We start from the raw sequence: 13,202 nt of genomic DNA, 5'->3' as shown, positions 1-13,202 counted from the left end.
TACACTTTAAATAAATAGAACAGCTAATAGCATCTAATTTGGTTAAAACAGCAATTCAATATATATATCTATTTTTTCATAACTTGCACTTCTTTAAGAACGCAACGTCTGTTTGGTTCTTTTAATTAACTTTTTGCTCTAAACTTTTTTTTTATGCTTACATTATGCCTTAAATTCATTTATATTTCTTGGAATGATTTTATTCATTTAAGATAGAATCTTAATTTTTTTCCCCCCAATACATTCCTAGCCATCCCGATGATGATTAATTTCTGGGAAACATCCTCAGCAAAATTATTTGAAGGTGTTGCACTGGAGAGTAAAGGCACAGAGGCAGTGGCTTGTGGGAACGAGGGTAAGTTTCATTACTAATCCTGCTCTTAAAAAGAGGGGTCTTTTTAGAAAACTAGTTTAACGTACAAGCACTGAGAGACATTGAGAAAGTCACTAATCATAGGAGCAATGGGTCTCTTTGGAACATATTTTAACCAGGGCCGCCCAGAGAATTCAGGGGGCCTGGGGCAAAGAAATTTTGGGGGCCCCTTCTATAAAAAAATTGCAATACTATATTCTCCTGAGGGCCCTTGCGGGGCCCACGGCAAATTGCCCCACTCGCTCCCCCCCCCACGGGCGCCCCTGGGAAAAATAAACCTTCCGCATTTCGGCACAAACCCAGTTTTGAGAAAACTTTACAAGGTATCACTGGTTCTCAGCATCAGCTAGTGCTAAAAGGCATTAAAAGGGTTGGACAAATATTTTCCATCAAAACTTTTTCTGGATCAAAAACTAGGGGGTTTTAAAAAGCAGAAAAAATCACGGACAATGTCTGCTTTCCTTCAAAATTTGTTTTGGTTTTTTTAATTGAAAAGCTGAAATTAGTCTGCCAAAACCTGAACATGGTTTGAGGTTTCAGAAGTGTGTGGCCAAATATTTGCTGCTTGCTGTGTTTGATTGTTTAAAGAAACTAAAAAAATTCTGCTTAAAAAAAATCCAAAACTTTTGAACCACCTCAGCTTGTAACCAAACACCTGAGCCCATCCAGGCAGAGATTTTTCCAGGTTTCTGATACTCTGCTGGCTTCCTTGACTCATATCTGTCTCCATAACTTTGGGTTCATTTAGGTTAGAACATAAGAACAGCCATACTGGGTCAAACCAAAGGCCATCCTGCCCAGTATCCTGTCTACTGACAATGGCCAATGCCAAGTGCCCCAGAGGGAGTGAACCTATCAGGTAATGATCAAGTGATCTCGCTCCTGCCATCCATCTCCACCCTTTGACAAACAGAGGCTAGGGACACAATTCCTTACCCATCCTGGCTAACAGCCATTAATGGACTTAATCTCCATGCATTTACCTGTTTCCTAGAGACTGGCTCCATGTGGTCCCTCACAAACTGGAGACGGTTACTGTGGGTTTGTCTTTAATATAGCTTATGTACATACTCCACCAACTGAGCATTTGAGCTTGTTCCAGAATCTGGGATGAGCCTATGTTTTCAAAACTGAAATGCTCAAAATAGCACATGCATGTGAATGGATACAGGGTGCTAAAATTAAATTAATCCAGGGGTTCTCAAACTGGAGGTCAGGACCCCTCAGGGGGTCGCGAGGTTATTACTGGGGGTCGTGAGCTGTCAGCCTCCACCTCAAACCCCGCTTTGCCTCCAGCACTTATAATAGTGTTAAATGTATAAAAAAGTGTTTTCAATTTATAAGGGGGGAGGGTCGCACTCAGAGGTTTGCTATGTCAAAGGGTCACCAGGACAAAAGTTTGAGAACCATTGAATTAACCCCTCTGGAGCCTCAGGGAATGCAGAGGAGGGGGGTCTCCCTTCGTAGGGTTGGGAAGGATATTGCTCTTCTCATGTGATCCCTCTCCCAGCGGCTAATTTTAAATGAAGCTACCTTCCCCTGACATGAATCTCCCTATGGCACTGAAATTACATGTAGCCTATAATTTGGCATTTGAGAAGTGAAAGGGATGGTAGCCCTGATGGAAAAGCTAACAGCTTGGCTCTTCTGCAAGCCTCAAACTGCTGAATGAGCTGTAGGGTAGGGAAGGCTGTGCCTCCCAGACAGCCTGGCCCTGCCCCCTATCCGACCCCCACCCACTTCCTGCCCCCCGACAGCCCCCCTCAGAATTCCCAACCCATCCTGCTCCTTGTCCCCTCACCGTCCCCCAGAGACCCCCCACCACCACCACCCTGGGACCCCACCCCTGCTCCCTGTCTGCCCCAACCCCTATCCACCCCCCCCAGAACGCCCACAATCCAACCCCCCCGTTCCCTGTCCCCTGACCGCCCCCCCAACCTCCGCCTCCTCCCTGTGCCCTGACTGTCCCCGGGACTCCCTGCCCCTTAGCCAATCCCCCCGGCCCCAGCCTCTTACCCCCGGCTCCCTCCTCACCCGGAGCCTCAGCCCCTCACTGAACAGCTGCAGCGTGTCTCTGGCGGGGCCTGAGCCCCGCCCTGCTCAGAGCCACGTGGTCAGGGGGCGGGGCTGCGAGCTCCGGAGGGAGCTGAGCTCAGCCTGCAGCTTGCAGCCCCGCCCCCTCCCCACGCGGCTCTGAGGGGGCAGGGCTCAGGGGCCCCACCGGAGACACGATGCGGCGCTGTCTGAGGATGCTGCTTGATGCGCTAAGGCTCCAGGAGAGGGGCGAAGGCGGGGGTAAGGGGCCAGGGCGGGAGCCTCAGCTGTTCTTTTGGGGGCCCCTGCGGGGCCCGGGGCAAATTGCCCCACTTGCCCCCCCCTCTGGGCGGCCCTGATTTTAACTGACAAGCCCTTAGAGCCTTTCTGAGAAACAGGATAGAACTATGGTCAAAATGAAGTGCAAATTAATGATTGTGCATCATGAGGGGAAAGGGGAGGGAATACAAGTTAAAATATAATGAAAACAAAGCCTCTCAGAAAGGAAATATATCAGTTTAGTAGCAGTGTTGCCATGTCAGGGGTGAGGTGGGAGATGATCCCCCCCCCCCGCCCCATCTCTTTTTAAAAGTCCCAAAAGGAATACAAGTGGGTGGCATCGTTTATTTTTTTATTATTTTGTTTACTAATTAAATCCATGTCCCTAAGGCCAAATTTGGCCCTAGGTAACTTTGTTCCCACATTTTCTTGTTCACCAAACATACAGCTTAGCACTCGCCCTGAACAACGTCATTAGCCCCCTTTTGTTTGGACTAATTGAATTTTTGTTGTTGGTTTTCTTGCACCTGAGCATGGCCTTCATGGCTGAAAATAATGTAACCTACTTTTCACCAACTTGTTGCTATAGGATATTGTAAGATCTTATGAACTTTCGTCTTCTTAAAACTCCCCATGTAAAAAGGAAGAGAGTTCAAAATGAGGGTGTTATTGGAATTAACAGTTCCCAGGGTTGGTCCATACATGCCATTGCACTGGGCTCATTCAGGCTTTGTACGGGTCCAATGTAGCACTCGCTTCCCATGCGTAGTCAATACCGATACAAAAGAATGATCTAGGCTGGTGTTTCTCAGCTGGTGGTTTGCGACCCCCGGGGGCTCAGGAAAGGCAGTCAGAAGCAGGAGGCTGTGAGATGTTGAGTGTTTCATTATGATCTAAAGCAAAGAAAATCTCACTCCCCCACTCCTGCACTTCCCTGTTCATTGTGGTCAAGTATTCTCTGTCAGCCTCTTGAAATGGACAAGTTATGTATAGATTCAGCACGGATACATGTTTTATTCTTTCTTTTTTACTAAATGTTCGGGGATCAGAAAAAATTTGCTTCCAATAAGTGGTACTTGGTTACTTATCTCAGCTCTGAAATTAGGCAGTTTGCAGCTGTGCACAGTAACCCTTTCATTGCCTGCATCCCAGCCAGTGAGACTGAAACCCCTGCGGTGGTTAGTAGAGATGGGGACGAGGCAGAAAGTTTGGATCCAAACCGGCATTGAGTGCTGTCAGCGATCGCAGGAGAGCAAAGGAACGCAGGGATCGTTGGTCACTAAGTCTCCCAGGCAGAGGGAGGGGAGAGGGGGGAACAGAAGTTAGAAAATGAAGGAGAAATAAGTGTGTGTGAGGGGAGGTCACAAGCCCCCAAACCTGCCCACATCCAGTCACAGAGTCATAAAGTCTAAGGCCAGAAGGCATCACTGGATCATCTGGTCTGACCTCCTGTCTAGCATTGACTGCCAACACTCCCCAGTGCCTTTTGTCCTATCCCTGCCTTTGCCTGGCCCCCACAGGGTTTTAAAATTAGCACAGCAGGTTGAGTGCTGGTGGGAAAGGCTGGGTCTGGCCTGTGATAAAGTGATGGAATATTTTCCTAGCATGTGAGTCAGAAACATCTTGTGCAGGGAAAGGGCTGGGGAAGATCATGATGTGACAGGAGCTAAAAGCCCTTCTGAAATCTTCCCTGTCACCCTTCTCACCCTGACAGGCGGCAGAGTAACACCCACCTTTGGCTCCAGATTGTCCCAGCCTCCCACGGGGCAGGGAAGGGAACTGGCTGTAGTGGAGCCAGTCCAGGTAGGGATTATTGCGGGGTTGCTAGTGGGTTCCTGCTGGAGGGAGAGGGGCAGGAAATACTGAGGGCCTGGGATCTTTGGGGGAGCTCAGTCTGGAGGTGGGATGGGGGCAGGAAATACCCAGGGTGGAGAAAGGGAGGGGGACAAGGCGTGTGACAAACTTGCTAGGAATTATTTAACCCAAGTCCTGGATTTGGGGGAGGCAATTACCCTATTTGTAGAACGGGGCTGGTGGGGGAACCCTGGACAGCGCGGGGAAAACGTACCAGATTCCCAGTGCAAGAACATGAACCTACTTGCCAGAGGCTGCTAGGAGATTCGAAGGAGCGGGTGGGAGGTTAACCCCTCCCCTTCCTTCCAGCTGCTGGCAATGGGAAGCCTGTTGGGATTCCTACTGGGGAGCTGACCCTGGAGCCTGCTGGGGCCCCATCCCCCGCATCAGCTTCTGGCTTGTAGGTGTGTGATGGATGAGAAGACTCTTCCCCCTCTGTCTGCTTGGGGGGGGGGGGGTAAGGGGATCTCTAGCTCCCCTCCTGTTTTGCCTCCTGGCTGCTCTGAACAGGGTGGGGGTGGGACTCTGCTGACTGTGACCCTTCCAGAGCTTCCCTTTGATCAGCTCCTCTCCCCCATGAATAGTGGGGCTGTGAGTGGGGCAGCAGGTACTGAGTGGGGGGCTCTTGCTCTTTCAGGGGCCGGTGACCTTCGAGGAGGTGGCTGTGTATTTCACCAGGGAAGAGTGGGCTCTGCTGGACCCCCGTCAAAGAGCCCTCTACAGAGACGTCATGCAGGAGAACTATGAGAATGTGACCTCGCTGGGTAAGGATTCCTGTCCCCTCGGTTCTTAGAAGAGGAAATGAAGAGTTAAGGTTCACGCCACCTCCACAATGCCACCTCGGCTCTGCCCTGTTTCAGCAACAGCCCATTGAGTGCATTGAAATGGGGCAGACTAGGACCCTCAGGGTTCACATGCACCTCCCTTCATATCACAGTCACAGCTCTGCCAAGCTGCTCCAACTCCTCCCTCCACCATCCAGTTACAGCTACAGCTGACCCAGTGCACACGGCTGGAGGCATGCGGCTAAATGCTGGTATTCCCACCTGTGAACACAACACAAACAATGGCACGTTCTTAGTCCTTCATATCTATTGTAGAATCATAGATTTTATGGCCAGAAAGGGCTATTAGGTCATCTAGTCTGACCTCCTGTATAACACTAGTCATAGAATTTCATCCAGTTACTGCTGTACTGCGCTGAATACCTTGTGTTGGACTAAATCCTCCCCCAGAAAGGCATCCACTCTGACTTGAAGACTTCAAAAAATGGAGAAACCTCCACTTCCTTTGTTAGTTTGTTAATCTTTGCACCAGCCTTACTGAGACACTCCCAGCGGCTAGTGCCAGCTGCATGGCCAGGGGCAGAGTTAAGGTTGCATATTAACTCTTCCTCTGCTGGTTTTCAGAGGTTTAAGTTTAGCCACCACCCACCTAGTGTAAAGGCATGCAGTAGAACTGGGCAACCTGTACTCGGTATTTATGTAGGTTATGGGCATTCGATTTCCTTATTTTTTAATAGACTTTTTCAGCACTCTGTGTCTGCATGAGAGATTTTGCCAGCATAATTATGTCAATTAAGGATGTGATTTTTTGCATCCCTAACAAACAGAGCTATGCTGACAAAATTTTGCAGCTCAGAAGAGGCTAGAGTGGATTTTAAAACATTTTAAAATATTGCTCGCAGCCCTGAAATTTTGGAATCAGGGGAAACATCTAAGAGGAACTCCTTCAGAGTGCAGCAAAACACACAATACACCTAGTCTGAAAGTTAATAGTGGTACGGCTCCAACTCAGATGAATGGGTGTAGCTCAGAGGCAGTGGCCACAGCATGTCCTCTTGACCCAACCAACCAATGACTGTGAGAGCAGTGTGAGGTTCCTATTCAGGAGTTCTTGGGGGGGTAGGGGGTAAGGAGAGCAGGGAGGAGTGAGAGGGGAGAAGATGATGGGAGAGCTAGTGCTTGTGGGGTGCCACAAGGTAGGGCAGACTGAGTGTAGTGGCAGGAAAGGAATAGGTATGTGGAAGATCAGACTAGAGGGAGTCAGGAAGGGATGGGTACCATGGAAGGAAGAGGAGGTGAGGAATCAGAGACAGAATCTCCTGGGAACAGGGAGTGTGGTGATTTGGGGGAGTGGGAGCCTGGGAATGGAGAAAAGGGATGGAGGTCCCAGCAGTGGTGCTGTTGGAGGGGGAGGATTGGGTAGGAGATCTGGGATGCTTGGAAGTGGAAAAGACTGAGGATAGTGGGAAGGGGATGGGGAGTGGTTGCTCCAAGGAGCAGGAAGGATCTGGTGGCAGTGGGAAAGGAGGGTTTCAGGGAGGCAGATATTTGGGGCCTTACACTGAGAATGCTTTTGCCATAGTCTCTAATGAGTTCTCCCTAAGCAAAGCTCAGAACCAGTGCTCCAGTACTGTGTGAGTGTGTGTGGTCGTCCCTCCTGGTCTGTCTCAGGGCAGAGCTGCAAAGTCTTCAGGCCCTCAGGCAGGGTGGGGCAGCAAACGATTAGGGGCTTTGCCCAGGGCGAGCACCAAAGAATCTAGCGTCCTAGCTCAGCAGACGGTCGACCAACACAGGCCTCCTGGCCGAAGGTGGGTGGCAGGAGGTAGAGGGATCCTGGCCCACCTGACTCCACTGAGTCCCAGCCCCAGGCCCTAACAGTGGCAGTGTAATCCACCACTGGGTCAGTGGGGATCCGCCCACAACACCCTTACTTAGTGTCAGGCCAACACTCAGCCATACAATGGTCTAGTTTCCCTGGGCTACTTCCTACAATCCCCAGGGTTTGGTACCTCTGGCCTCCGTTTCCCCGGGTCGGTGTCTGTGGCAGCCCCATCAGCTCGTTGGCACCTCGACTGGCTGGTGACCCCTGGGAGCTTTGGCCAGTCCTCTGGCGGCCGCCCCAGCAGGTCCTCGGTGTCCCGCTCCGGCAGCGGATGATAAGCGTCTGTCTCCCTCAGCAGCTCCAGCCCAACTGAGCTGCAGGGCCCCCTCCTTTTGTACTTCTGCTTCCTGTCCCGCCCCTCAGCTTCCGGAGGGGTGGAAGTGGCTTTCCTGGCTTTGTAGCCCAACGGGTGGGTTGTGGTCCCTGCTGGTCTTCCCCGCTTCAGGTTGCCATACAAAGGATGGAGAACAGTTCTTCTCTCCTCTCACAGAGGGCAGGACAAGAGGCAGTGGGTTCAAACTACAGCACAGCAGGTTTAGATTAAATATCAGGAACAACTTCCAAACTGGAAGAACAGTAGGAGAATGGAACAGATGCCTAGGGCAGTGGTGGATGGTTATTCACTGGAGGTTTTCAAAAGGAGGCTGGTTAGTTGCAGCAAATGCTGCACCTTGGCAGGGAGTTAGACTAGATGACCTTTGTGGTCCCTTTTAACTCTGTGGTTCTAAGGGGAACCGGGCTTCACCCTTGGAAAATGCTAAAGCGAGCGTGTCGCCCATTAAGGGTATGTCTGCACTGCATCTGGAAGCTGACTCCCAGCCAGAGTCCATGCTGACTCACTACAAATAACGGTGTAGGCAGTTGGGTTGTAGCTTGAGTTCTAAAGCCAGGACTTGAGGGCGGTGGGTGGGCGGGCTGGATGGTCTGAACTCCAAGCAGAGCCCTAACATCAAAGCAATGTCTCCACAGCCATTTGTAATGCACTAGCGTGAGACTCAGCCTGGAAGGTGGCCGACTCCCTGTTACACTGTAGGCATACCCTAAAGAGGACAGTCCCAAGGGAGACTGTATGAAGGTTGGGTCATCTAATTCCCTGTAAATCCATGACCCAGCCCCCTCCCTTGGCACCCTGTCACCGTGCCTTAGTGGGTCACAACTGAGGATGCCAAATTCAGGAAGAACTGCTGAGAAATGGGGCAAACACAACCCCAAACTGGTGGTTATTCTTTTATAAGTTTCAGAGTAGCAACCATATTAGTCTGTATCTGCAAAAAGAACAGGAGTACTTGTGGCACCTAAGAGACTAACAAATGTATTTGAGCATAAGCATGCATCCGATAAAGTGGGCTGTAGCCCACGAAAGCTTATGCTCAAATACATTTGTTAGTCTCTAAGGTGCCACAAGTACTCCTGTCCTTTTATAAGATAGACTAAACCAGCCACAAAAGTAAACTCCTGTTTCACCACACTGGCTAACAAGAAAACATAAAGGCAGTTTTCTCAGGCATTCCAGTTCTTATATCACGACCAAAAACACTGGATTCAGAGCTGAGTGGTTCTTTACAACCAATGTCATTAAATAATAGTTTCTTATGATCCCAAAGGGCCAGCCACTCCCAAGTCAATATACAACTTAAATCTTACCCAAAAATCACACTGGTGCCAATCCTTTAGGTTTATTCGTAAAAAGGTTTAGTGCCAATAAAGGTTTATTTGTAAAAAAGAAAGAAAGGGGAGAGTTAAAATTGGCTGAGGGAATCATTTACATCCAGTAATGGGAAAGTTCTTGGTTCAGGCTTATAGCAGTGATGGAATAAACTGTTGGCTTAAGTCAAGTCTCTGGAGTACATCTACAGCTTGGATGGGTCATTCAGTCCTTTGTTCAGACCTTCAGTCTGTAGCAAAGTTCATCCAGAGGTAAGAAGCAGGATTGAAGACAAAATGGAGGTGTTTCCAGGGCTTTTTATAGCTTTTGCCGTGTGAAGGGCATCCTGTGGTTCTTACTGTGGAAAATTACAGTAACAGGATGGAGTTTGGAGTCACATGGGTAAATCCCATGTTCATGCCCAATTTCCCTCAGTCATTGCAGGAAGCCATTACCTAGATTCCAGACAGCACATTTACATTACAGTCCACTGAGTCTAGATGGGTTTCTCCCATGATCCATTGTCAACCAAGTGTGTCTTGATGAACCACTTAATTTGAACAGTCTCTCCAAGATGTGCTAGCTAGTTGCCTTGTGGGTGTTACCCTCTTATGCTTATAAGAAGCACATGGGATCTTTTTCAGGGGAACAGGCAATACACTGCATTTATTGAAGATACAACAATTAGCATATGCATTCAATCACACACCAGACACACACACACTGTCCCGCCAGTCGATGTTACACTTACCAGTCCAGAGTCCGGATCAACCTAGTGGCCAGCTAGTTTGATCATGGGTAGGAGGTGCCGGGTTCCGTTGGTCATGACATGATGCTCTGGGGAAATCTTGGAAGGATGAACCCAAAGTTTCATGGCAAGACACCCTGTTCATATAGTGATTTTCCTTCATTGGAACCAATGAGATTTGCACCGTCATGCTGTAATCAATTGTTGTTTGACAAGTGCTTGTTTTCTTAAATTGTCCTCCTCATCCTTTATTTTGTTCTTTCATCAAGTCCCTCAGGGAGTTACCCCATGCTGGTTTTGATCACAGCTATCTTGTCCCCACTGATAGGTGCCTGTCTCATCTTTAGAATCATCAATCTGCCCTCCTCTGACATTTCAATAGGGGCGTATTGCAGCCTCCTGGTGCCCTTGCGTCTTTCTTCTGTTCCTACCTCGTACATCTGGTTCAGCGATGACCTTCACACTTACCTCTTAACACACACATTCCTCATTCACACACAAACCAGAATTAATTTACACACAACATTTTGAACAGAAACATCAAATTGCAATGCAAAAGAAAACAATTGTGGCATTCTTTTACTTATTTTAAAATGCTAAACCTACCTCAAAGAGCTGTTACTGCCTTGAAATCAGTCCAGACACAGATTCTGGCTGATGTATCTCTACCCATTAATAACTATCTGTTATTCAAAAAGGGTGACTGGCAGGATGTGATCAAATCATACACCAATACATTTAATACATGCTACATAATTATTTTTTATCCTTCATTCCAAATTATATAAAATACCAACATAAAATCCTACCACTACATTTGGGGGAATAGTTTGGAGGAGTTCAGTTCCTGATTTTTATTTCACCTCTCTCCGGCACTTGTTTTGGTTTGGCCTTCCCCTTTCCATCCCTGTCTGAGGTTTCTGTCTCTATCACAGCAGGTGATGCAATGGTATGTGAGAAAGAGGAGCAGAATTCTCAGCAGGAAAATGTTGAGCAAGAGGATAAACACAGAACATTATCGCAAAGATCAAAAAGGAATGTGTCCAGGAATCATGAGTGTGGAAACTCCTGTGAGATTCAGCACAGACCAGAAAGAGAGCAGAGAAACCATACAGGGGAAAAAGTGGGAAAATATATTTCATGTCGGGGAACTCAGGAGGACCTCAATGAAACTACAACCCAGCAGGAAATCCTCATGGGAAAGAGAAAAAAAACATGCACTGAGGGAGGGAAAAATTTATATCACTACTCAGTCCTCATAAAGCATCGGAGAATCCACACAGGAGAGAGGCCCTTTGAATGCAGTGAGTGTGGGAAAAGCTTCAATCGCAGCTCGCACCTTATTAGGCATCAGAGAATCCATGCAGGGGAGAGGCCCTATGAATGCAGTGAGTGTGGGAAAAGCTTTAATCGCAGCTCGCACCTTATTAGGCATCAGATAATCCACACAGGGGAGAGACCCTATCAATGCAGTGATTGTGGGAAAAGCTTCACTAGCAGCTCAGCCCTTTCTGATCATCAGAAAATCCACACAGGGGAGAGACCCTATCAATGCAGTGAGTGTGGGAAAAACTTCACTCACAGATCAGGCTTTTTTCGCCATCAGAAAATCCACACAGGGGAGAGGCCATATGAATGCAGTGAGTGTGGGAAAAGCTTTAATCGCAGCTCACACCTTGTTAGGCATCAGATAATCCACAAAGGGGAGAGACCCTATAAATGCAGTGATTGTGGGAAAAGCTTCACTAGCAGCTCAGCCCTTTCTGAACACCACAAAATCCACACAGGGGAGAGGCCCTATCAGTGCAGTGACTGTGGAAAAACCTTCAATCGCAGCTCAAACCTTTTTACCCATCAGAGAATTCACACGGGGGAAAGGCCCTATGAATGCAGTGAGTGTGGGAATACCTTCTCTTGGCACTCAGCCCATGTTAGACATCAGAGAATCTGCAAGGGAGATCAACACCATAAAAACCTCTAGGGCTATCAATTATTTCTTTTTCGTTAATAATTTTCCTGATTCCCACTGTGGCAGGGCAGGGGTAAAAACTCTTTAAAGCCCTGCCAAAATGCTGGCTACAGCCTGCTCTCTGGCTGGTAGGCCAGGAGTAGAGATGCAGGTACTCAGCAGGAAGCCCAGCTGCAAGCCCTAATGAGGGCTGGCTCAGAGGAATGTGCTGGGTTAAGTAGTGACAACTGGGCTGAGGCAGGAGAAGACTGTAAAAGCCCTGGGCAAAACTCAGTGGGGAGGTTAGTCTGGGAGGAGACAGGAGGGCAGTATCTCTATCTCCTTGCCAATAAGGAAGCCTCAAGGGCCAGGAGACCCCGGGGAGGGTCTGTGGGGCACTAACTGTTGGGGGATCTGAGCACTGCACGAGCACTGTTAATAAAGACATGGGTGATTCAACAAAAGAGGGAGTGAACACTCTTTATTAAAGCAGCCTAAACACAGGGTGCAGGCACAAAAGTGGGAGAGCCTGTGACACCCACATAGTAACTTTTAAAGCTGTTTGAACTGTTTGCAACACTGTTATCAACTTGACCAGATGAGTGGCCCATTTTTGCCTTTTGCAGTTTGCCCTGTTTTGAGGTGGACCCATTTGTCCTTTCTATCAACTCCATTGTCTCATGAGTAATTCAAAGGTGCCCTTCCTATGAGGAACCAGAGAACATCACATTTATACCATTCCTCCTATTGCAAAGTTATTGTTGGAGTCACTAGTGATTCAGATTGTATCATTGCCAGTTGTTCTCACATTTCTCTGGGTTGAGCTGAAGAGCAGTTATATTGGGACCATTTCAAATTATATGTAAATGAAGAGGAGCAGAGGCAGGAAAAAAAGTGTCATTTTAGCCTCTGTGACACCGGAAGGATATGGGGCGACTCAGAGATTCCCTCCTTCCCCACCACAGCAGAACTGTTACCTTTTGTCTGAGCCATGTAGAGTTTATCTTCATCACATTCTATCCATCCACTTCTCAAAGTGTCCTGTGATGAAGAATTCTCCATTGTCTGTGCTTGGAGATGATGCTTTGACTTCTTTAATCCTATATCAGAGTTGCTATGACTGGAGATGAAAGTGTCAAAGACCTGGAAGGGGAATTCAAATGGATCCCAAACACAGTGTGATCCTTGGGAGTTTAAATCCCAGGTCCCATCTATTGGTAAAGCCACTTTGGGCAAATTGGCTGTTTTTTCCCCCATTATGGGGATGCTAGGACACTAAACATGTTATAAATAACATAACTGACTATTGAGACAGTGCTGAATGAAGCAGGTTTGAATGGATCAAAAAAAAATGTGATGGGAGGATCGCTTGTCCTGATTCTGAATAATCAGATGTAACCTGCTCTGGAATTTCACTTGACACTTCCATTGTCATGTATTCTGTCTCTCTGTGATGTGAGTTTCTGTCTTTCCTGAAGGCTGTTTGGTCATCCAGTTGGATAATAGTTCAGTTTAATAGGATGTAGCTCAGATTTATTGGAGAATTTAAGACAAATGGCCTTTTGCTAAAGTCATAATTTCTCACTTCAGCTTTGCTTTTTCCCCATCCCTCCATGATAACATGGAGAAAGTGCAAGTGCAGTTCTGTCAACAG

At 47.9% G+C, this 13,202-nt stretch overlaps 1 protein-coding gene across 1 annotated transcript; it reads left to right on the top strand.

Moving 5' to 3' along the window:
- Positions 1-10,576: 10,576 nt before the first annotated feature.
- On the top strand, positions 10,577-11,512 carry LOC123356299 (zinc finger protein 256-like; the record flags this gene model as incomplete). Its single annotated transcript, XM_044999438.1, has 1 exon — positions 10,577-11,512. A coding segment is annotated over exon 1 (717 nt), but the record flags the coding sequence as incomplete, so codon positions are not given.
- Between the last annotated feature and the right edge of the window lie 1,690 nt (positions 11,513-13,202).

Source organism: Mauremys mutica, chromosome 1 (assembly GCF_020497125.1).
Source record: "Mauremys mutica isolate MM-2020 ecotype Southern chromosome 1, ASM2049712v1, whole genome shotgun sequence".
Lineage (NCBI taxonomy): Eukaryota > Metazoa > Chordata > Testudines > Geoemydidae > Mauremys > Mauremys mutica.
The sequence above is the reverse complement of the archived record's forward strand: the minus strand, read 5'-3'. Positions and strand labels throughout refer to the sequence as shown.